Genomic DNA, 23784 nt, shown 5'->3' on the forward strand with positions numbered 1-23784 from the left:
TGGATTTTATGGACGTCCGGGATTATATTTTCAAAAATCCACGTTTCTCGCGAGTGCGGCCTATTTCGACGCGAGTGGATATTCGTGACTCTAGTGGGGTTCGCTCACATTTCGCTCAATGACGATGACGAGATGAACATTGGCCCCGTTCCTCCCTTAAAACACGCTAACATGCCACCGTCGAGTGGGCAGCGCTGGCGCATTAACGAGGCGAAATTAGCGCGGCGAGCAAATTGTACATCGTTATTATTACGTTACGTGGTGATGGTCTCCGCAGCGATGTAACGTGTAATGAAGTCGGATGTATTTACGTCCCGGGACGCAAATATATCTATCCGCTATGCAAATGAATACGCGACGTCTGACGGCGGGCTGTAATGGTCGTCGCGCGATGGAATCGATCTCTGTTGGCGTTAATTCGCCCGCAGATATCGAGACAGTTTATCAGAACGGTGTCAAACGTGTGAATTTCGAGCCGTGAAATTGAGAGCCGTTGGCTTTTTCAACCCGCGCGCCGCGATTTCCAGCCGCTCTTTTCGGGTTCGCGTTGCAGCGAGTTAACGAGGTAATACCGCGATGTTCGTCAATTAGCGAACGCAAAGTAAATATCGAGTAATGGAAACCAAATATGAATAGGAGAATATTGTAAAGGGGAAAATAATTAATGCAATTGTAATTAACATTGTAAACGTCGGAAAAATTATATTTTTAGAAGAAGGATTTATTAACATTTCGTTGTGTCGATGAAATGCTGGGGCAAAACGTCGCTCTTTTCATCCCCTTTAAGTGTGGTGCGACTGATGGAGAAGGCGCACTTTGGCAATACATTTCAGTGGGATACAAGCTCATTCAAGATCACGTCGCATCCTACACACATACCGGCGTTCGATTACGACGCAAGCGTAGCCCAGTAGCCCGTGTGCGAGTCCTACTACACTAGATTTCCCGTTTGTAGGACAGGGTCGAGGGACGAAGGGGACAGGAGGGGGATTAGGGGGTGAGAATGGCCTTTATCGAGCGGCTTCTGCGCGAACTCGCCCCAACGTTCTCGACGTTTTCATCCTCAGGGGCGGATTACCCCTTCCGACATGTCGCCGGTAACATCGTGGGACATGCCACCGCTGTCTCTTGGCTTAGAAGACGTCGCGAGAAGGTTCACCCCTCATTTAAGTCAAGCGAGGGAGTTTTGCTAATCTCCGAGCAAAGAAAGTCTAACTTAAGATATTTGAGGAGACTCTCGTCTCTATTCAATTTCTATCTATCCATATCCCTTTAATTGCGGATTTTTTTTCTACGCAAAGTAACAACGTCGTTATCCGCTTGATACCTAGTTAAATCCAAGTGTACAGGGTGTAATATTTTTACAAATTCCAGGAAGGATTATTCTCGCGCGCCTACACGGGGGTTGGGAATCTGGCGAGGGCTTCTTCGTCTCGAGTTAGGACCCCCGGTCATCTCAATTCGGTCCTGCCGATCCCCACCGTGTAACCACCCCTTCCCGTACCGTCGCGACAAATCTGTTACGAGATTTCCACCTTCATCCTCGCCCACCTCATGGCAATGAATTTGAACGGGACGCAGATTCCCGCGGACGGGGTGAGAACGACGACGTCGGGGCATTCGCGGCGTCTGCGTCGGCACCTACGTAAGGGAAAGAGAAAGCAAAAAGGGAGCGAAAGAGTGCCATGACTCTCTCTGGCTCTCGTCGCGGCCGCAGGTCCAGAAGATCGTATCTCCGGGTCCGGCGCGACCGCCGAGATTAGTTTCTCGAAGGGACCGAGCGTCTCTTCCGACGTAGCCTCGCCACCGAGACGGTCGGGTTGATCCGGCCCGTCGTAGTAAACGTCGCCTACCGCGGCAATCGATCGCAGCAGTGCCTCAAGAGCTCAAGGTGCGCGTTTTCCGCGGAGAGTGTGCAACCACCCTCGTGGCGCGGACCTACATTCCACGGCGGTTCATCTCGGCCGTCTGTCATCCGTCCGAATCGAAGGGCGCTTCCGGGTGGCGTTTCAGGTGCCATGTGCGGAATCCTGCCCACAGGACGAGTCGTGCCATGTCGAAACTGACGAAACGCGCATTCGAGTCAGGCCGTTCGCGCGCGGTGATAGGATCTACCCCACTATTCCTCGCGTTGCTCTAGCTGCCGTTCCGCCACCCACCCCCCAGTACCTCCTCGTCATTGCAGTCCAGTCTCCCCCACACTTTATACGCGCACCCCGCCTTTCTCTCTCTCTCTCTCTCTCTTTTTCTCTCCGCACTTTTCTCACTCCTTGTCGTTCGCCAGCTGGGAGGCCGCTCCTCGCGCGCTGCTCTTCGCCGAGAGCGGGGTAGTTTTTGCACGACGCGCCCTTCCGCCGAGTCGCCGAGGGAGACGAAAATGGACGAGAGAGAGACAGGACAGAGAGGGAAATAAACGCACACACATACACAAATTGCGGTGCAATCTACTGCAAGCGTGTGTGACAGACGAGGCTGCGAGTGTGACCGAACGATGGAATTAAAGAGGCGCGATTCGCCGGGATCGGCCGTCTTGGGAATTTCTCCTCGCGGAAGCGGTTGAGCGAAGTGTAAACGATTTCCCATCCGTTCTCGAGAAGGAATGAGATAGACGGAAGAGAGAGAGGGAGAAAGAGGTACGAGAGATAGCGTCCCGCGAGTGCAACGAGCTAATCCGCGATAACGGAGAGCAATCTTTCCCGAAGGAATTCTCTCTGACGTTCTTACGGGTATCAGAGTGGAACGTGAATTGTGCAGGTGGGTCCCGAATCTCTATTTTTTATTCCTTTCCGGTGCTACGTTTGATCTTAAACATCGAGTCGGACGCGTTGCCCAACCAAGTGTTCGTCCAACGCGAGGGATGAAATAATTTACCAATTTTTATATGGCCATTTTGTGTAAGTAAGCGTGCCATTATCTCCTTTAATATCTCCTCGCATTTGACACTCGTAAGCAGTCATTATATATACCTCCGTGTCGAGATAAATATCGCATTTGCGGCGCGTCATTTGCTATATGTATTGGCTTTTAGTTTAATTATAAGCTGAATCGCGACACGCGTCAAAAGCGAGATGAAAGATCGTGATCAAAGGGAGCTCCCTGGCTCATCTAGATACGTAGCTGACGGAAGGATTTTACACACCTCTGACACGCTCTCGATTTTAGCGAATTAATTTTGAGATTGATTTCACATGGGGGGAGGAGAAAAAAAAAAAAGAAACTTGGAGTAAAAACGTTACCGGCGACAGCATCCGCGGTCCATACGTCTCGATACGATTGGTTTTCGCGCTGGATTCAACCAGCCGCCCGCGTATCGGCTCACAGTTTTATTTCAGGAGTAGGTCAACATCGCGCGCGCTGCGCTTTCGCATGCAATTGCATTTGAATCTGAATGGCAAATTGATAACTTTCATGCAGTAGCGAAACAGCGGCATCCCCCCAATCGCGCGAGTATGAACAAAATCCGGACGATATCGAATATCCAGATGGGAGATTACTCGCGTTCGTCCCAATGATTGTAATACCGATATTTTGCACTCCGCAATGGTCCTCTCGCTAAAATAAATTACGTTTTACGCAGATTATTGTAAGATTAGACTGATCAACAGATTTAATCATTTACTGATTGTAATTGCTATAAATCGGATATTTCTATAAATTTATTGTTTTTTTTTTTTTTTTTAATTTTTGTATTGCGGAAAAAGCTCTTTGCACGTATACCCCTTAGCGCTGATATACAGGTAATGCTGATATCGTTGATAAAAGATTAAATTGCGTAGATAAATAATGAAAAATGATTATTTTACTCGCGGTATTGCAATCACGAGGTAATGGCTTCTCATCACAATGGAGTGTTAATCTATTAGCAGCCAATGTTTCTCTCTCGAGGAAAATATTTTATCGCGAAAAAGGTGATTTTTGAAAGCATCGAAAACAGCACAATAAAAATAATTCTTTAAACTTTACGGCGTTTAATTACTAAATATTGTAATATTAAATTATAAATCGCTCAATTATTATGATATCAATTTAATAAAAATTATGTAAAAAGGCGAAGGTATATTTCGTAACATAAAAAATTTGTTTAAAGAGTTATAGGCTTTTGATACGCGTAAGCTGTTGCAGACTTTACGTTTAACATATTTCTTCTTTTAATTTATTTAATTTCTTTTGTCTTTTATATTCCTTTCTGAAATCTCGTTTAACAGAATTTGACGATATTCAAGTTTTCTCCCACATGTCTTTTTATACGTATATATCTTTTTTCCCTTTTTTATTTTTTTTTTTTGGTTTATATTCTCGCGCGCGTGTGACTTCAACAGATTAAAACTCATAACTCATACTTACTAACTGGCGACGTGGCATTAAGTTACGACGAGGTCGCGGTGAAGAGCCAGTGAGTTGTGGCTGCAATTAATATAACTTTCAGCCACGTCAATGCAGTTTCAACTACTTTCCTGGCGGTCGACCAAATTAATATACGTTCCCACTGGGAAACGCGATATTTCTCGGACGTCATACCGCAATTACATCGATATTCAATTGCGCCTCACGGAGAACAAACGTTCGCGAGCTCGCGAGCGCTGTATCTCACGCGCACACGGCACGCTTTAGATCTTTGGCAAACAAAATCAAGGCGCATGCTGCATCGCAAAATGTGTTTTGCCGTTATGCAGCAAAATATATCACGTTAGCGTCGCGCCGATATATTGAACCAAAATTTACATAAACGCATGCAGCCTCGCGCCTTCACGTCCGAGTGTGTGCTGGCAAAACACGTCTATTCCAATGCGCCAGTTTGGCACGCGGCGGCGCTATTTTTCCGCCGGGGAAATATCGCGACTCGTGGTGGCGGAATTCTTCTCCGCCCGATCAATCGCGTTTCTTAAATATCGGGGAAATTTGAGGGGAGGCGAACGCTGGCACATCGGGCACCATTAAATGCACCCGACTGTTCTACTGTGTACAAAGTGGGTTAACGTACTACCTTGTAATCCATCTTATTGATCTTGAAATAATCAATAGGCTCGCGTTTTTTCAATCTCGTCTTCGTCTGAATAATTTTCCAAGTCTATAAAAGTAGAAATATTAAAAAAAAATTTTAACTTTTAAAAATAAAAATTTTCAGCCTTATACATTAAAAAAAAAAATTCGAGAAAATGGGTCTTTGGACGCCTAGAGAACTCCGTCGATTTTTGCGTTAGCGCGAGATTAAGTCTGTTAAGTCGCGTTTGCGCGCTGTCAAGACTATCGAGATCGCCCGACACGCGTTGGGAATGTCGGAGGCGACAATTTATCAATAACCTGTCCCACTTTCGCGAAAGAACAAGCGCACGTTTCCCTTTTTGAACGAGGCAATCGCGCGCTACGTATCGCTAATCGATACTCAAGACAAATTCCTTCCATCGTAATTTTCGTCCGCGCCCGGTGACCTGTCTATCCTGCTTGCGTTACTCAAACGGACGTTCTCTTTTTCCTTTTTCCAGAAAGTCACGATCGCGGCGGGGAACTTCCCACAGACGGTCCTACCTTTTCGCAACGTATCGCCCGTATGTTGGAAAGTCGCTTCAGCGGCGAAGGCTCGTCTGAAGCGCGGCTGCTTCCCGTGGGCGCCTGGGGCCGGGCGAGAGGCAGAATCCGTATGCAAATGGAATCCGCCCCGTAGGGACGACCGTACGGAAGTTCGCCGATAAAGAGACCGCGAAAAGCGAACCGTGAATATAAATGCGCGCTCGCGCTTTGAAAGTCGGTACCTGGGGCCCCACCGTTCTCTGAAATACAGCCTCGCGTTACCCGGGCAGATGCAGCCGTCCTGCATTATCAAGATGCGCGATTGCAAAAGCGATAAGCGTGCTTCCGCGAGCCTGGAAGAAAATTCGGAATTACGTCGCAAATGATAACGCTATCGGTGATGAATAAATCATTCTGATTAGCGGCGCGTTGAGGTGATAAATTCTCGGTGCCAGACAACGAGGCAAAGACGAGAGGAGAGGGAGTGACAACGCTACGAATGTCGCAGAAGAAGGCCGATGGAAGACACGCATTTTTATACCGCGTGCCGTCGATGATACGAGCGAGCACTCGTCAGTTTACTGGAGCCTCGAGCTGCACGACGACCATGCTACTTGACAAACAATACCGTCTCCTTACTGACGAGGATCGAATCGGATCGTCGAGAAATAAGCTCAAGAGACTAAAAATCATGGCGGCTGAAGGAAAACTCGCCTCGCGCTTTTAAGCACCGCATAATATAGAGAACGCGCTCGTCATCGCGCCGACATCATGGGGAATGGCATGAACAAGGTGAGAAATTGCTCAGGAGACTTATACTTTTTTTTTTTATACCACTGTTATTAGAGAAAGAGAGGAAAATAAACGCCATTAATCCAAGACATTTTGATCGGCTTGGAGAAATAGTTTTTAAAAATCGTTGTTTAAATTTAAAATAAATTTCAAATCTCGTTCTTGGGAACTTAAGTTTTAAAAATTAGGTCGAATATTTATTTCTGGAGATGTCTTCCGGTGGACGTAAATCTCCGAGTCGATATTGAATTTGCACTTGTTTAACTCTCAGAGGATTTACTTGGTAATATCATCCGCTCTTCTCTCTGCACGTTTTTATAGCCATCAGACTTTTTTATTATATCCATTGATTGGACATCTGAGAGCCTTTGCCATTTTAAAAGATTCGATTTGCTCCCTATTATCTCGTATTGTTTTCTTTAGATGGCAACTAATTGGCTACTTAGTACAAAAGATTCAACAAAGGTACCCAAGCGTCTAAAAGAAGACTGTCTTAACAGTCTACCGAGACTGCAGTCTGTAGAATAAAGGAAATATGATAAATTAAAGAAGCGGAAATATTGATTTAAATAGTCGGCCACTAAATAATTCCGCTTAGAAGCTTTTAAAATCATTTCTGTTTTCTTCTTTTTTTCGCATATAATTAATTACACATTTTTTTGTCGTCGGATTGTAAAAGCTGTTGAGTAATAATCATTGGCTTTTTGTTAAACGTATCTGTCTCTTCCGTCGTCGCGATGGGGTTTCTTTTTCATAACGTAACCACTGCAAGTTCCGTTCCAGCAAAAAGATTGACTTCACGCTTTTATTAACTTAACAATCTGTTTAAACGCATTTCAGTATATCGACTTATCAAGCGTTCTCGTAACCTCGCGTTTAACGATCGACGTAATATACTTGATAATAATTAAAAAAATTTAACGTCCGGTAACGCGTAATCGCACAACTTATAATCGCAGAATGGAAGTGCGAAAGATAAGCCTGATATGCCGCGAGATGAAACTTATTTACGTCGATTCCGCCTCGGTGATAATTTATAAAATACAAAAAAAAGAAAAAAAAAACATGAGCTTGGTAGAAAGTGGCGGTGAAGTAAATGAGAACAAGTCGGAACAACGTGTGATATTTACAAATTGTCTTAATTCTACTTGATTATATATTCTTTTCTTCTTTTTCTACTATAAAATTTCATATAAAATATAAAATTCAGTCAAGTTATTAAAAACGTTAAAATAAAATGTTGAAATAAATTAAAAATCTCTTTTGACGTTGAGTACCTTGTGAATTACAATGTAGTATCGTTGATTATCGTACGGCCTTATATGTCACGCTCATATTTATATTGAAATGAATGGGTTGCGTATTATTTCGTCACGATCTATCTTACTTCGTGATCTTCATCGCGTTTTTCGGCTCACGTAATGGCCTCTTAATTCGCGAGGCTTTCTGAAAATCATCCCGAAGAAATCCCTGCTCGAGTACGTCGATAACGTTCTTTTTCTCCCTTTTTCTTCCGCAACTTTTTGTCGTACATTTGACTTTCTCGCACCGTTTATGAGAAAAGTTTCGCCGGGAGTTCGGATCGTTGGCTTCTCGCGCAGCAATCTTCGCAGCTTCCGTGATCGTCGTCGCGCTAAACGTCGACGGGACAGCTTTGGCGGCTGTGAAACCAACATCTACGAAACGCTGCGGGGTCGTTGGAGTCGATAACGAGATGGTGGATTTTAAATGTCTCGCATTTGTAGACTCGGTAGAAATCCGGGCGCTCTTTATGACGAACAAACCGATTAGATCTTTCGCTGTTTCGCGCTCGAGCAACGATCCCATTCTCTTGCGATGGTTTCGTTTCCGGCAGCCGCACTTCCTCCTTCGCTTGCGGCGCGAGCCGTGCCTTGCGGAGGGTTCACCGACGTTTTCGCGATCGGTCAACGACGTCGTCGTCGGCTTAGAAATCGCTTCGTATTTCGGCGGCGGTCCAGACGTCGGAAATAACTGTACGAACAAGCTCGAAACGTTTCTCAGAGGATGTACGAGGGAGGTTTCGATGCTACCGGATGGATGATGGGTGAATCGTGACGTCGTGCCGGACGATCGATGCCTCGGTTGTATCTGCACGCTGCCGTGAATCGCGCAAACACACCAAGTGACCACGAGCGATCGGAATCGCATTTTTCTCAACGATGCCGGATACACGATGGCTCGTTTATTGTTTCTGATCTCTGCCAGAGAGATGTATTCTATTCTTCCGTGCTTCGCGGTTCGATTTCTCTGCTCTTTTCGTTTCTAATCGGCCGATCGCGGAGTGGCCGCTCGGTGGGATCGTTCACTGTGGTCTCGCCGGCCCAACCGTTCCCTCTCATCATAAAATCAACGCGTGGAAAAGTAGAGGAGGGAGCGCACGCAGTGATTATAACGCGGGGGGAAAGAGGCGAGGGTAATCACCGCGCGATAAGAATAGTTGGAATGAAATTAAATCGCGGTAGGACCGAGACTAACGACCCGCGTCGCGAGAGAATAGGTATTCTTCTGGCGGTTCGTTGCGACGAGAAAATAAACACTGAACGCGCTAACCGTCGAGGAGGTGCCCGCGATAGATTGCACATCTAAATGTCTTAATTTGCCTGTCGCCCGTTAAATCCAATTCCCGAGGACGATGGAAGAAAGCGATATCTCGCCCAGTTTGTCCGGCGACAATCGCGCTGCGAAAGAACTGAATAGATATCGGAGTAGATCGCGTTTAAGCTAATATATGCCTCCCATCCTGTAGCCGAAACGCCTGGCTTTCATCAAAATTCAATATTTGCCAAACAGCAAGTTACTCCAAGATTACCGCGCCGTCGACGGCCATCGCGAATCTATCACGCGGCTTTGAATTTCTCCCTCCGGCGTGACCTGGATCTCGTCATCTAATTGTAAGTAATCGCTCGTCAAACAGACGCCGAAAGAGCAAGCTCGGGGTGTTTTTAATGAGAATCGCCGAGGTAGAAAAAGATAGTGTGATTTATTTACAGTCGCAGTCCGGAAAGCGCGATTTTATTAAGGCTTTAGCGAAGGCTTTTTATTATCTTTTTACCGCCACATTTAAATATTAATTAAAACTCGCCGCGAAATTTATGCCGTCCTCGTTATTGTCCGCAGGTGCTTCCTGGTCTTTACGTTGGTAATTATCAGGACAGCAAAGATGCCGATCAGCTGGAGCGATTTGAAATTACGCATATTCTGGCTATTCACGACACGGCCCGCCGTTTGCATTCCGTGAGTATAAGCTACGTGCATGCTAAATGCATGGAATAAAGCATTGAATTTTACAATCAACGGCCATAGCTGCATGACTATTAATTAACGGAGGAGTACAAATTAAAATTTTTTGTACGCAAAAATACGTCTGTTTTAAAATTAATTTTTAATTTTAGGACAAGCATTATTTATGCATCCTGGCCGCCGACAGTCCTGATCAAAACCTGTCACAATATTTTTCCCTGTGTAACGATTTTATTCACTCTGCTCGTCTCCGCGGTGGAAATGTTCTAATTCATTGGTAAATATATTTTTTTTAAAAAAAAAAATATTTTACTTTAATTAAAAAAAATATTATTTAATTTTGTAATAATTTACGATTAGAGAAGTAGGTTTTTTTTTTAAATTTTTTTTTTGTTAACGAGCGAATTTTTTTTAACAGAAATTATTATTTTAGTCTGGCGGGAATGTCAAGGAGCGTGACAGTAGCAGTGGCTTATATTATGAGTACCACAAATCTATCCTGGAAAGAGGCACTCAAAGTCGTCAGAGTCGGCCGTTCTATAGCGAATCCAAATGTCGGTTTTCAACAGCAACTTAAGGACTTCGAATCCACTCGTTTACAAGAAGTAAGTGAATAAACGAACAGTTTCCTCAAGTTTCCGCTTGCATAAAAAAAGAAAAAAAAAAATTACCTCGCGCAAGACTTTCTGTTCTATCTGCCGGAGACGATGTAATGGATATTCTACATAATGAATTCGATCCTGATTACATTACATCCTGTTGCAGGAGCGCAACAGATTGAAAGAGCGATTCCCCAGTCTCGCTCTTGCCGAATCTGACGCTGAGATCTGCAGCTCTACCCTAAGGAATTACGAAACGCTAGCCCTAGCAAAAGAGGTGTGCGAGGGTAAATGCGCAATGGGACGCACTTGTCCGACCGGGCTTTGCCGCCAGGCAACCTCCAAGAGGTAATTACATCAAAATATTTAATTATAAACAGATATATCATTATTAAAAAAAAGTTTTTATTACTGAAAAGTTAAATATATCATAGAAAATAAAATTAAATTGAGGAAGTAATAATATTAAAATAAGGGATGTAGAATAAACAGCGTATCATATTAATTTGTAGAACTTTGAGAAGAAAGTCATCCACCAGTAGCATCGGAAGCGCTTCATCCGGCAGAACACCTCCGCAAACACCTCGGATGCTGCCGTCCGCGCCACCCTCCCCGGCTATGCACAGGTCATCCAGCGTTATGTCCACAACAAGACCGGCAGGATTTCATTCATATACCGGAGGATCCGCTCCGCCTTCTAGGTAAGGCGAAAATCCTTTTCGAAAGATCTCTTTTTTTTTATTATTTATATATACATATATATATTTTTTTTAATCTAATATTGAGATTAATATTTTAATTTATTTTTATGTAAAATTGTTTATTCAACATCCTTTATTGTTTTCACAATATAATTATATTTTTTAACGCATGAAATTTTTATAAACGCATAAATTATTTTTATAATATTCAAGTAAATTAGAAATATCAAAAATTCACAATTAAGAAAATTGATGTAATTACCGCTTAGTTCATAAAATAAGATTAAAAAAAAAATCTTAAATAGCTTACTCATTTAAGTAAAGAAAGCAAACTAGCGTTATTCGCGGTGGGTGCAATGAGGTGCGTTTCGAACGTTTCCGGAAAGCTGATTAACGTTAATCGTAGGGCTGTGTCGAGGGTGGATCTTTCGGCAGCGGTGGCTTGCAGCAGCAGCAACACCAACCTTTCGACCGTAGGCAGATCAAGCGCGTACTCCAACAGCAATTGGCGATTGACCGCCGGATCCGCGCCGAACACGCCGCGACCAACGCCGCCGGTCTCGCCTCAACGTTGGCCGAGGCGATTTTCAAATCGACAGACACCGCAGCTGCCGGTACCACCGGAATCCCACCCCTCGACAATGACGTAGCATCGAGACTCGCGCGGTTCTCTGTCGAGCCTGATGGAATAACGAGAAAGATCGGCGAACCGCTCGAGGATCTTACTATCAATCTTACGCGCTCTTCATCGTCGAGCAGATCAAATTTGCTATCATTTTTCGATACCGGACGGGATCGTTAAATTCGTGTAAGTCCCGGGGAGAAAATACCCGTAGTTAAAAGGAGAGAAAGGTCTCGGACGAAGGTACCTACGAACTATATCAAGACGTGCCTCAGAATGTTTTTTACATTTGGAACATTCTTAGCGAAGCATGCAATAATGGAGGGCTCGATTCACCGCGAGTAGATGATCCTACGAGGTGAAACGACGTCGGCTAAGGTTCCCCTCGTCGCTTCACGAGGTGGACGTCGACACATCGAATGCACGCGAAGCGTTGTTGGCAGTTATTGGCGATGTTGATTATACAAGTTGTTACAAGTTGTTGCTTATACTCAGCGAGAGTGCTGCTTTTATCGGGACGGGAACCGACGTGATTTTCTTCGCACGCATCGGAAACACTTGGTTTTACTTTTCCGCGCTTCCCCACGATAAGACCTTCGTCCCGATTGGATTTTTCTTATGGGAAAATTGCGGAATGACGGTGTCAGCGAACGTTGATGATTTGTCATTTGAGCGTAACGCGACGTTGAATTAGTTACGCTCGCCCGTGTAATGGATCGCTGCGAAACGAAGTAGTAAATTGGAAAGATTGGCACATTCAGGACATGGTATTAATCCTTTGGGGCTTTATTGGTTACAGCGATAATTGCGTGCAATTAAGTGCGACTGGTTATTTCGCGCTTTTTACGGCGTCATTCAATCGCGCTAATAACGCGCTCGTTAACGATCTCCTCGTGTAATTTCCCCTCGGAGATAATACGCGAACGGTTACCAATTAATCGTCGGTTGTGAAAAGGAACGTTGCTCAAAGCGGCAATTACGCAATACATACAACAACCTTCCCAAAGGATTAATTTAATAAAAAAAAAGAAAAAAAGTTAAAATTAAAAAAATTAAAAAACGGGACGGAAAAGTAGATAATTGAACGCGACAGACCGTTCAAACGTACCTCGATAGTCTTGAAATTGATCGCGCAAAGCGGAAAGCCGTCGGGGAATATTTTTTGATAGAACTTACGACGTATATGTGCGTGTTAAAACGTAGATAAATCGTGGCGTATTATTAAGGAAGTGAAAATCCGCGAAATATCAGTGACTCCGTACGCGCGACGCAACCGTTCGTTCTGTGACGGTTCTGCGCGATTACTTTAGTAAGGAAATGAAGGATCTTCGTACGGCAAACCTGTTCCATTAATTTCGTTCGCAACCGTCCATACGATTGTTGGGCTTTCTAGCGAGGTCGCACTGTTTTATCATAAATTGTTGAAAGAGGCGAGAAATATACGTATATATCGTGTACACATACATGCATACCATACATACGCGTTGGAAATATATTCGTACGATGTTGCGCGAAGGGCTTTCAGAGAATTTTATAAGCGCGCCAGTGATCGCAATTATTACTATTATACACGAGTAAAAAAGAAAAAAGAAAAAAAAAAAAAGCTGTAGTAGGCATTAGGCAAAACTGTTGTTGTCTCGCCGACACGAGAACCAGTCGTTCACGAACAAGCCGAGATTTAAGATAACGTCGCTTCGATCCCCCTCAGTAATACTAGTGCACGATAAAACGTAGATTGTTTTTTAATCGTATACGTTTCACGTATGCACACGGAAAAAACTTATGGGTCGCGGCGGATTGTTAGATGCGCGAGCAATCGTCGTATCAGCCGATCGTATCAGACGTGAATGTTTTTTCCGTCATTAATCGTGTACGTCTTTTAAAAACGTTCATGCTATTCACGAACAAAGTTGAATTCCTAAGTATACCACTGACGTTTTTACAGAGTTACAACAAATAATATTGTTTTAAAGTAAAAGATACTAGTGAGAATTAAATTTAAATCCGACAAAGATGAATTTATATCTTTAATCGAATTAATAAGTGAAGTGAAAGCAATATTTGGCAAAGAAAAATGTACATATGTCTACATGTACATGTATAGCTTTTATCATCACCGTAAAACAATTTAATCGCGTGTATTCAGACGAATAGAAAATCTTAATATTAAAATGTCAAGGTCACGATAATTTTCAAGTTACAAGTCAAGTTGATAAATGATACCGTGCAACGTTCGCACGCCTAGGTTGTATTGATCTGTCATCTATTACTCATTCCCACATGGTACTGATTTTTGCCGGTCAACTAATTTTTTTTTTTCTTGAATCGCAAAAAGCGAACGGCTCAATATTAATTTTTTTATTATACGCTAAGTTACGACATGATAAATTCCGTTAGGTTAGCACCGCGATCGGCACACAATAGCGCGTGAAACTCATTTCAATATGCCGTCGTTGTTCCTTGAAATATAAAATCGTAATGAACGCCAGAAGGCGTCAGTTATGTGATCACTCTTCTATAAATGACGAACAAAAGTCGCGATTAATTTCTGCGCTATTATCAGTTCACGAGCAACGCGCTTTATTGAACCAATAGTATATATATTTATCTGACGATTAACTCATTTAAAAGTAGATATTAAAATAATAGAGAAACTTGTAAATCCGTTATTGCATTTATACGCATTATGTATGCGGACATAATGCATAATTATTTATATGTATAATCATTGTGTAGATTCGAGTTAATGTCGAGCTCGGGTTTATGTCGAGCGTCAAATCTGCCAATTTGCATAGAATTTAATTATTATTTTTGCATTTAAACTGTCGGATTGTCGAATTATTACGCCGGATTATTACCAGCACCCAGTGTAACAATACACAAAATCGTCCAAGTAATTCAACGTAAAGCCGTGATGTATCGATTATTAATAATGCGTGTGCTTTGTAAATTGCGCGCGCAGTATTGAATTTTGGCTGCTTATTATTCAGCCGTTTATTACCGGCGCATTTATTTAGATACTACAAAGTAACAGAGTAACAGTTGCCCCCGCAATCAGAACGCACAAGCTGTTTATTGTTCGAAGTGCGAAAGCGTAGCTAAAAATTATATCTTTAGTACCCCCGCGGATCTTTCCCGCATTGTTCTTTCGTCGCGATGTAATAAAGTACCAGCGTACGGTTAATGCTGGAACTGACGCCTTAAGTGCCGTACGACTCGTTATTCTGGTGATTAGTCGCGCGCGCGATTGTAATTAACTGCGTTTTTGTGAATTAAAGTTGTGTGAGTGCCGGCGCAAAAAGGACAAGAAGTAAAAGAGAGTGAAGAGGCCTTGAATGCATCGAGCGGCGGTTAGGCATCTGTCGGGTGAGTACATTTTTATTTGTGGAATCAATCAATTATTTCTGTTCGTATGGCTTGCTCTTTTTACCGATCGTCCGTGCAACAATTAATAGAATTTAATTTCCACAATTTTATAAAAATTAGGTTTTTTTTATACTCTTGTTTTGTCTGCACGTTTAAAGAAAATTGTTTTTTTATTTAATAATTTTCGATAACAAATTACAAACGTACGTGTGTTACATGTCACTTTGAGTACCTCTCGTTCGTTCATTTTTGTAATTTTTTTTTACAGTTGTTGACGTACGTACAAAATTATAAAAAATTTACTGACATTTATTCTCGCGATGCAAAATAAATTAAATGAAAGAATCAATCGATATCCTGGAAAGACGATAACAATAGCAGAATAACAAAGTTTCTACATGTTATTTTTGAACAGGAATACATAATTAAACTTTTTCGATGATCGCGTAATTATTTTGTTGAACATGCAAAATTTAAAAGCTGACTAGAAGAAACCATGCGCTGTTTTTGCTTCGCGTGCGCTATTTTTCAAAAGGTCTCAAAAAAAAATCAAGCAACTTACCAATCTGCATGAGCTTCAGCGGAGTTGAAGAGTTCTGCCGGTGACTGTAACATAAAATTAAACAATATTAATGTAAACGCGCTGAAAATAGTTAAGATTTAAATAAAAAAAAAGTTACGCGTATGCATTTAATTTTTTAATAAAAATATTATCTGAAACAAAAAAAATTGCAATTAATATTCTGTTCTGTTCGGCGCGCTAGGGTCTCCCATCATCTCCCTGAACCGTCGCCGAGCGTCGACGACGTGGCTCGAATATTATCGCGTGCTGGTGATCGCTGATGAAACGCGGAAAAATTGCGAAAACCGTCTTTGCTTAGACATATTAATTATATAAATATTAAAATTAAATTTTTAAGCGACAACAATAAACGGCAATAATAAAATCGATCAACAGCTAACTCAGTCGTCACACCGATTTGTTTATTTAAAAAGATAGGAGAATATAAAAAATGAAGTATGTGCAGCGACTATTTTTCTTTTTTTCCTTTTTTTCGCAATTTAAATCATTTTTAAAATTATTATTTGAGCTTCAAAATTGCGTTTTGTAGACCAATATTGTAGTTAACGTGTCGTTGTGCACCGTATACTGAGAAGTTTAAAATTATCTTTTATTTAAATCGGGTAATGGATCCGAATATTGTGGATAGATATGGCAGATTTATTGTCGCGAAATGGATTGAGGCTAGGATAGAATACACGCAAATATTTAACCGTGGGAAATGTGTAACCGCCTGATCGATCTATTATGCATTCAAGAGTGCACACCAGATTCGTCGGGCTTATTGTTGTTGACGTATTATTGATCGGTGCGATCGTTTACCGGCTCATTTCGGTGTTGCATTAAATAACGGAATATTAATCATAGAGATCTGCCTGAGCCGCTTAAAAAACTTTTAAACAGTTTCACCATTCGCACAAAAAAACGAATAAGAAATATTTATTTGTGCTTATGTTGAGCCTTCACGATGCGAAAAATTAATAATGATAAATAATGCTGTAGCGATTTTCAGAACGTAAAAGATGGAATATATTAATTTCAGTATCAAGCATGTAAAAATTGTTTAAGTTGTAATTAATAAAAAAATAAAGAAGGACATGGTAAGTAAAACTAATATTATAAATAATGTACTGGTAAAAAATTTTTGAAACGTATGAGGCTAATTCATTTATTCTTTCAGCGTTATCTCACGGATAATGAAGGCGGGACGTGACTTCTTTTTAATGACATGTATGTATGCAATATAATTATTTCCGTAATTATACACACGTATTCCCTTTATTGTATTATATAAATGCATACGTACTAGTATCTACATATATTCATATGCAATAAAGTTATTATTTATGCTTATGATATATATTTATATATATATACAAAATATATATATAAAAATATACATATATCTGTATACTAAACGTGGTCAAATAAAATTAATAATATTTATCCGGTTTGAAACATTTTCTCCCGTTTCTACAAAATATATATTTTTCAAATAAACTTTGAAATCTGCATTTGATCTCTCTTATATTTATTTTTGTTAAGAATTAAATAGCACATAATTACATAAGAGTGCGTATAATAATTAAAAAAAAAAATCTAAATATCCAACAATAAGCCGTTGAATTATTTCTCTATTCATAAAATAAATAACTAAGTACAACTTTGTTCGTGAGTAGAAGAAAAAAGAAAAAAGAAAAAAAAAAGGGGAAATAGAAAAGTAATTTTTACATATACACGCTATTGCAGGGATTGGCATAACGTGTGCATTGTTTCTGAGCACCTCTGCGAATACAATCGGGCGTGAGTTTTGTGCTTTACGAGAAAATAGTATTCCACGGAAAATGGGGTGATTCCAAGTTTAATGTCGCAGTCGGTGTCTGCTGTTGAAATCGCATTCGCGTAACAGCCGTGTCACATGTCTGGCTTTACTGTCAGGCCTATGTGTACAACGTGGGATATCGGTAGAACAATCGTAACCCGCATTGTCGCACGCGCTGGTTTAATACTTGAGTATTCCCCGCGAAAACATGCTAATTAGTTCGCAATCAAGTGGTATCTCTACGCTGTTCGGCTAAACGTCGATCGAGGGCGATCGAGGATGCGTTTGTGTCCTCGTACATATCATCCGCATTTAAACCCACGTACCAACACACATACATATACACACACATATATATATATATATATTTTTTAAGATAGCGATGTATGTACAAGAGATCGATGTGAATGGAGAGCTAAAAGCGATCACGCAGTTCGTAAAGAATTTAAATATGTGCATTTAGCGTGCGTCCCAGTCTCACGGAGCGAACCAGGAAACGCTTTTCGATTCAAGAGTAGAAATTTATTTTTCAATAGAATCCTTATTTGCCTTTGTAGTCCCCCTCCGGTTCCCTTTTCCGCGTCCCACGTTGCTCTCAGTACGAAGTGGTCCAAAAGGAGTCGCGAATACAAATCTGTGATCGGTATATTTTTGAGAAACCTACGAGAATACTCGCTCAGTGTGACTTGGACCCGCACACTTTATAGGCGATATAGGTAGAGGGTTCAACTTTTTTACAGCGTCAATGTTAACGATCACACGTAGGTAGGTAGGTAGGTAGGTAAGTAGATGGGTAGGTAGATAGGTAGAGACACCCTGGGTGCATCGAAAGTGGCATCGATGCCGAGGGAGAAAGGTATCGGTAGCTTATCGATTTCAAGCATCGCTAAAACGGTAGCTAAGTCTCCGACATGTAATACGTAATCGAGGTCGATAAGCGAGTAGCGCGAAAAAAAAAACCCGCAGTGAAAGAATAGCCGGACGACGCGGCGTGCAATACCTAGTGATCGGAACATTGGGGAATACTTTGCGCGAGTGAAACTCTGATCTTCTTGAACAGGCAAGTGCGATGCACAGTTACAAAAAATAGCCGTTTAACAATTTGTACTAACGTCTCCTCTCTTTACTTTTCCACGAACGATTGTTTTATTATTTCATTTTAATTACACTTATATTTAACGACACCGAAAAATGTAAAGATATTAATAAAAAATTATCTTCGGGCTGCTGCGTCGAATAAATATTAAAAAAAAAAATACTTTTTCGACGCGAGTGTCTTTACGAAGTACCTATCAGTGGCATCGCACGGCGGCGTAGGTTAAGTGCAAAATTGCTGGTGCTGTTACTTCGGCAATCGGCACCTTCGGCCAGCCGACTGTTATCGGTGAGGCACGTAGCCGCTCACGTAGCCGTGAGCCGCGTAGTCGCGTCGCGCCGGCATTACATGTGCAATCGTGATTTTCTAGCAATAAGCGGAGATTATCGACGCTCGCGAGCCGGCAGAATCGCGCGAGGGAATCGCGGGTGGCCGGTTATCGCTTGTAGATGTTAGCGGGCAATGCTTGATCGTTGTTACACCGCTACGAATTGAATCGTACGGTTCGTCCGCGGGCTGTCGCGCGCCCGTATACTCTGTCGTACTTAGAGGATCCATTAGAGGCTCACGATACTTATTTTTTTAATACCAGCGACGGTCGTCCGTCTGATTAGGCGACGAGAGAAGGCGGCGAGTCCGACCGGCGATCTTGTCGGCGAACGCGAATTGTTGGAGACGTCGGTTTGCACCTTCGTCATATATCAGCGACAAGTACCGTACGATAAGTTGTTGTATCGACATTACTGTTGCACCGATAACGTTGTTTTAAGACCACCCATGTGATATTTTTGTAAGCTGCAAAATGAAACGTTTTGGTTCATGCTGAAAGTGGTTGAGCAGTTATTTCATCGCTTCCCGACTGAACGAGAACCGCCGTTTCTTCCCACCGACAGTATTTCCCTCACGTCCGCCTTTCATTGTCATGATAACTATTCACGATAACTAGTGAAAGTTCTGTTAATTTAACTTTAATGAGTTTGCCCTGACTTGGGCGGTAATTTGATCAGCAGTTTCTATGCTTCTATCCATACCAGCCTCCCGCTATCACCTTTTCTGTTTAATGTACGGGATGAATACAGATATAGGTAGAACTGTGATTAATTAGCTCAATTTTCGTACCGGCGGGCGCGCAAATAAGAGCCGGATTATCGTCGGCGTTGCAGTTAACCTCAAGCCTCGCGAGCCATCCTATATCCACCTGGCAAGACTAAATTATGTTAATATCGATTGATACATTTGATTGATGGCCTGTTTATACAGGTATTACACGGGGTGTCTCGCAAGGAAACGCTGATGCCTCCTCGGCATCTGACGGTTCCCGACCTACCGGGCCGCTCGCGTATTATAATCTACTAATTATTCCAGGACGTCGCGAGCGAAAAACGAATTGCAGTCGATTAAACGGTAATCGCCGATGACGATAAGTGAGCCATAAATCTGCCTTTTATTCCCAGCGATCGCTATCCGATGGCCCTGCTCCGCTCGCGCTTTAATTGATCCAAAAATATCGCACCACTCGCGAACGTCGAGATAGACATCGGATTCTATCGCGCGATCGCAATCGCATTTCAAGGCGCCGACGTGTGCACCTCTTCTCACGCGACACCCGGTAAACGGAATGTGAATTCGTGCCTATTGACGAGCCGTATCGGCCCGGCGCGGCGCGGCGCGGCGCACGAGACATGAGAGATACGTAACAAGGTGAGAAAACGACGGCGAGGACGATCGATTTGCCTTGTTAATTATCGCATTCGAGCGACGTGTGTACGTATATGCATATCGGCATGCGTCGCGCACACATGGGAGAGCCACCCGCAGCCTACACGCCACCAACAGTTTATATATTTGTAATACACCGTCGCGCGACATTAATTATCCGATCTCGGCGGCCGAGTAATTTGTGCACCCCCTCCCCCCCGCCCTCCTCCCTCGTATCCTTCTCCCTTTGCCCTTCCACCTGGGCACAATCTGATCCGACGATAACCGGTAAGTGCGATACGATACACGAGGACCTTCGGGAATAATGTACACGCGATACAAAAGAGATGGCGATTAACCGCGGCCTGCCGCATAAGAACGTCATTTGCATGTCTGAAAAAAGAACGTTATTTGAAAAAGTGCGATACGCCGAGTCGATACATAAAAAAAAAAATACCCATAGCACCGAGTGCAACTCCCTCATTTATTTATTTGCTATTAATTATTTATTGCATTTGTCGATTCCGATTCCGCTCTGAATTATGTTACGCCGTCCCTTCGCGTGTAGCCTCCACCGAGAAGTTAATGTAATTTCGAAACTAACGACCTTCAAATGCTCTCGCATTTGACGGCATGGCTGAATACACGCTTCGCTCGGCGCTTCCTCTTCATGACCAGCCATGCGTTCTAGATCGGAATCGCATTAGGCGATTGTGAAGGCCAGCTCGAAACGTAGATACCATTTCTGACCTTTCCACTTGGCGACTACGATGTTCCGGATCGTTATCGGGCCATAACTCGAGGACAGGGGCGATATAGCAGCTTCGAACTAATTGATCGAGAGGAAAATACGTAATCGCGTATTAAATTTCAGCCCCCGAGAGCCACCGAGATGATCATTCTCATCCCGAATAAACGACGATTCTCGCGTCACTGTGTGAAGTTCCTCGGCGCGACTCCGCTCCTAATTTACTTAATCTCGAGTTCCGTTTCAATTAACTATACACCAAAGACACGGTAATTAAACGGCGCTCTATATAAATGATAAAATACTTTCCATTACTTGTTTTCGCGGCAGCAAGCTTTCAGCGTTAAGTCGCTAAAGTTTTCGCCGCTCTCCTCCTTTTACTTTACTTTCGCTCCGCCCGCATCTGCCTCCTCTCGCTTCGACGTCTTCGCGTCCGTCGAGATTTATTTCGCGTGCACTCCCGTCGGCGGAAAAGTTGATGGAGGGAACTATGCAGAAAACACATACAGCTGTCGGCGAGCGGCGGCAACGTCAAAATTTACACTTTACGCTCCGCGAAGTTACACGACGGTGACGAAAGTTACGAGATTGCCGTCCGCTTCTTGCAATTTCCTCCGCGCGCTGCGACGCGAACGGCACAATGCGTTAATATTAAATGTCGCATAACGGGAAATTACAATTTACACGGGAATTATTAACCCGCGCGCACGCGTTTACGACGCCACGCGGCCGCGACGGGCGCAATAATAGCGGGCCGCGTTTGTTCGCGCGTAACGGCCATCCGGGCGTTAACGATCAAACGTCAAAATTGATTTTCCGCGAGGTGATTGGCGGTATTGTCGAAATCGAAATCGCGTCCCCGCCCTACAGCGACGGCGACACATTTTTGCACGTCGGCCGCGCGGTTAATTAACTGTGTCGATTAATTAGATAGCAATATCCTCGATATTGGCACGCATACCGCGCCGCCGCAACCGCGTATTTTCCATCCCCCATTGACCGTAACGGACTCGGCCACCCCTCGCTCTCGCTCGATCGTCGAATATAATTGCCGTGTGTCATAATTATGGGATGTTTGGTAATTAAACCGGGCAGGTAAAGGGCGTCTTTGATTTACGAGAGCGACTTTCAAGTTTCAATTCGAGTTACATTTTGGGGTTCGACGACAGCTCAACGGACAACGCGCGCGGCAAGTGAAATATTGATGGCTCTTTCATCGACTTCTCTCTTTCTCCCTGTCTCGCGGATACATAATTAAACGATCAATAAATAAAGCGGAATTACATACTGCGCGAGGTCATAATCCGTCGGCGCTGAACGAGCGTCCAGGTCGGTTATCCGGCTCTAGGGATGTGTGAATTCATAATTAGAGCGTCATTTGTTGTTAACCGCAAACGCGACAATCTCGTATTCATCGCGCGGCAACAGCGGGGCCCATACATTTTTGATGCTCCGCCGACAAATTGACCGGCCGCTCTTTGAAATCGCGCGGTACGAAACTAACGAAGCGTATGTGCATCGACGGATACATAATTCATCGGCGCGCGCGGCGTAGGATATATCCTTGAAATTTACATACATAGCCGTCGAAAGATAAACCCTAGTCGCGCTCGCTCGCCGTCGTTTTTAACGTCGCTCAGGCGCGCCGGCAACGATTGCCCGCTGTAATTTTCACGCCTGGAGCCACGCCGTCCGTGTGCACGTTCCTTGTGCCCACGTGTGTGGGCGCGTGTGTGTGTGGGTATGCGTTCGCATGTGCGCGCGTATGCCGCGCGTCGCGATATTTTCGGCATTATGCAAAATACCAGTCTTTTTTATGATGCAGATATTATCGCAACATTCTCCTCGGCCTTGTGTGCATTCCGCCCGCCGCCGGCAAAGCGTGCGGCATTAATTCGGCGGGCCACTTTCCGGTGGCGAGCTGGGAAATAACAACCCCCTACCTGCACTGTCCTTCCCCGAGCCGGTATAAATTTTACATAAAAATAATTTCAGGAACTCACACGCCTCGCGGTACTTTGCGCAGAAATTAAATGGGATCGCGGTTCATTTTTAACGGTAATGCAGAAGCACCGCGAAAACGATCAAACGTTATTATTTGCTTTTTATTTCGCGAATACCAATGCGTATTTGCCCTTTCGTGCAAACATTAATGCGCGGGGCGATTCAAGAGGTGCCCTTTCGCTCGTTTGTTCAGCGTATCCCCGCAAAAAGGATCCGAAGGCTTCTCTCGATTTTGTCCACGGAATTTTCAGATTCCGAAGTGGATTGAATACGGGTCGATAAGCACGTTAAATCGTCGATGCGTGCGTACCGGTCGTGCAAAGTTCACCGTGTGAAATTTTGAAAATTAGCACTCCGTGCTCTATATTGCAGAGTGTACCGAGTTGACGGTCGCGCGCTGCAAAATTTATTGAACGTCGGAAACTTTTCTGACCGAATCGAGCGGCCTTTGCGCGAATCGCTTTTGTAGTAGCTCACGACTGAGGAAAATTCACGAAGCCGCGAAAAAAAAGCACTTCGGCGAGCGTATATTGTTGTCGGGTGCGCGACGTGCGTTTCGGCGGTGGCGCAAAAATTAGAACATCGTGACAGACGGTAACGATACGTCGCGTCGGGAGCGTGCACGCAAACGTCAATTCAAGGCTATCGCATGCGTGTGTGGGTATACAATATTTTAAGTTTCGACGATATCGCGGCGTATAACATAGAAAATCAGTCTGGCGTTTATTGGGGCGTGACAGGCGAGCCTCGCCATCTTGAATAGCATTAAAACGATTTGCAAATGCATCGCGTTATGACATTTTTCCATTAAAGCCCGCGGGGCCCGCGGGCGTAATTATTTCTGTCGAATCGTGATTGGGGAAACGATCGCGGCACACGCGAGCGTGCAGCCGTTTAGATACGATTCACGGCAGATTATTTTATTAAATCCCCGGATTAGCGACTTACAGCCGCAGAAATAGCTCGACCTTAACGCGGCACGCGGATAATGGCGCTATCGGCCCC

The 23784-nt window shown here is 43.5% G+C and overlaps 1 protein-coding gene and 1 long non-coding RNA gene across 2 annotated transcripts in view; one reads left to right on the forward strand and one right to left on the reverse strand.

Moving 5' to 3' along the window:
* The first annotated feature begins 1349 nt into the window (after positions 1-1349).
* Positions 1350-19157, forward strand: LOC139112533 (dual specificity protein phosphatase 22-B). The gene is made up of 8 exons (XM_070673593.1): positions 1350-2754; positions 5484-6300; positions 9439-9555; positions 9714-9838; positions 9995-10166; positions 10327-10508; positions 10673-10861; positions 11268-19157. Exons 2-8 carry the CDS (start codon positions 6280-6282, stop codon positions 11509-11511), a joined length of 1050 nt encoding a protein of 349 aa, XP_070529694.1. The 5' UTR covers positions 1350-2754; positions 5484-6279; the 3' UTR covers positions 11512-19157.
* The window catches only part of LOC139112604 (uncharacterized), a 44876-nt gene continuing 36476 nt past the window's right edge, over positions 15385-23784 (reverse strand). Inside the window, exon 5 of the long non-coding RNA XR_011547404.1 lies at positions 15385-15455. This is a non-coding gene — a long non-coding RNA (uncharacterized lncRNA). The remainder of the gene's footprint in view (positions 15456-23784) is intronic.

The sequence above is a fragment of the Cardiocondyla obscurior genome, linkage group LG02 (assembly GCF_019399895.1).
Source record: "Cardiocondyla obscurior isolate alpha-2009 linkage group LG02, Cobs3.1, whole genome shotgun sequence".
NCBI classification, from domain to species: domain Eukaryota; kingdom Metazoa; phylum Arthropoda; class Insecta; order Hymenoptera; family Formicidae; genus Cardiocondyla; species Cardiocondyla obscurior.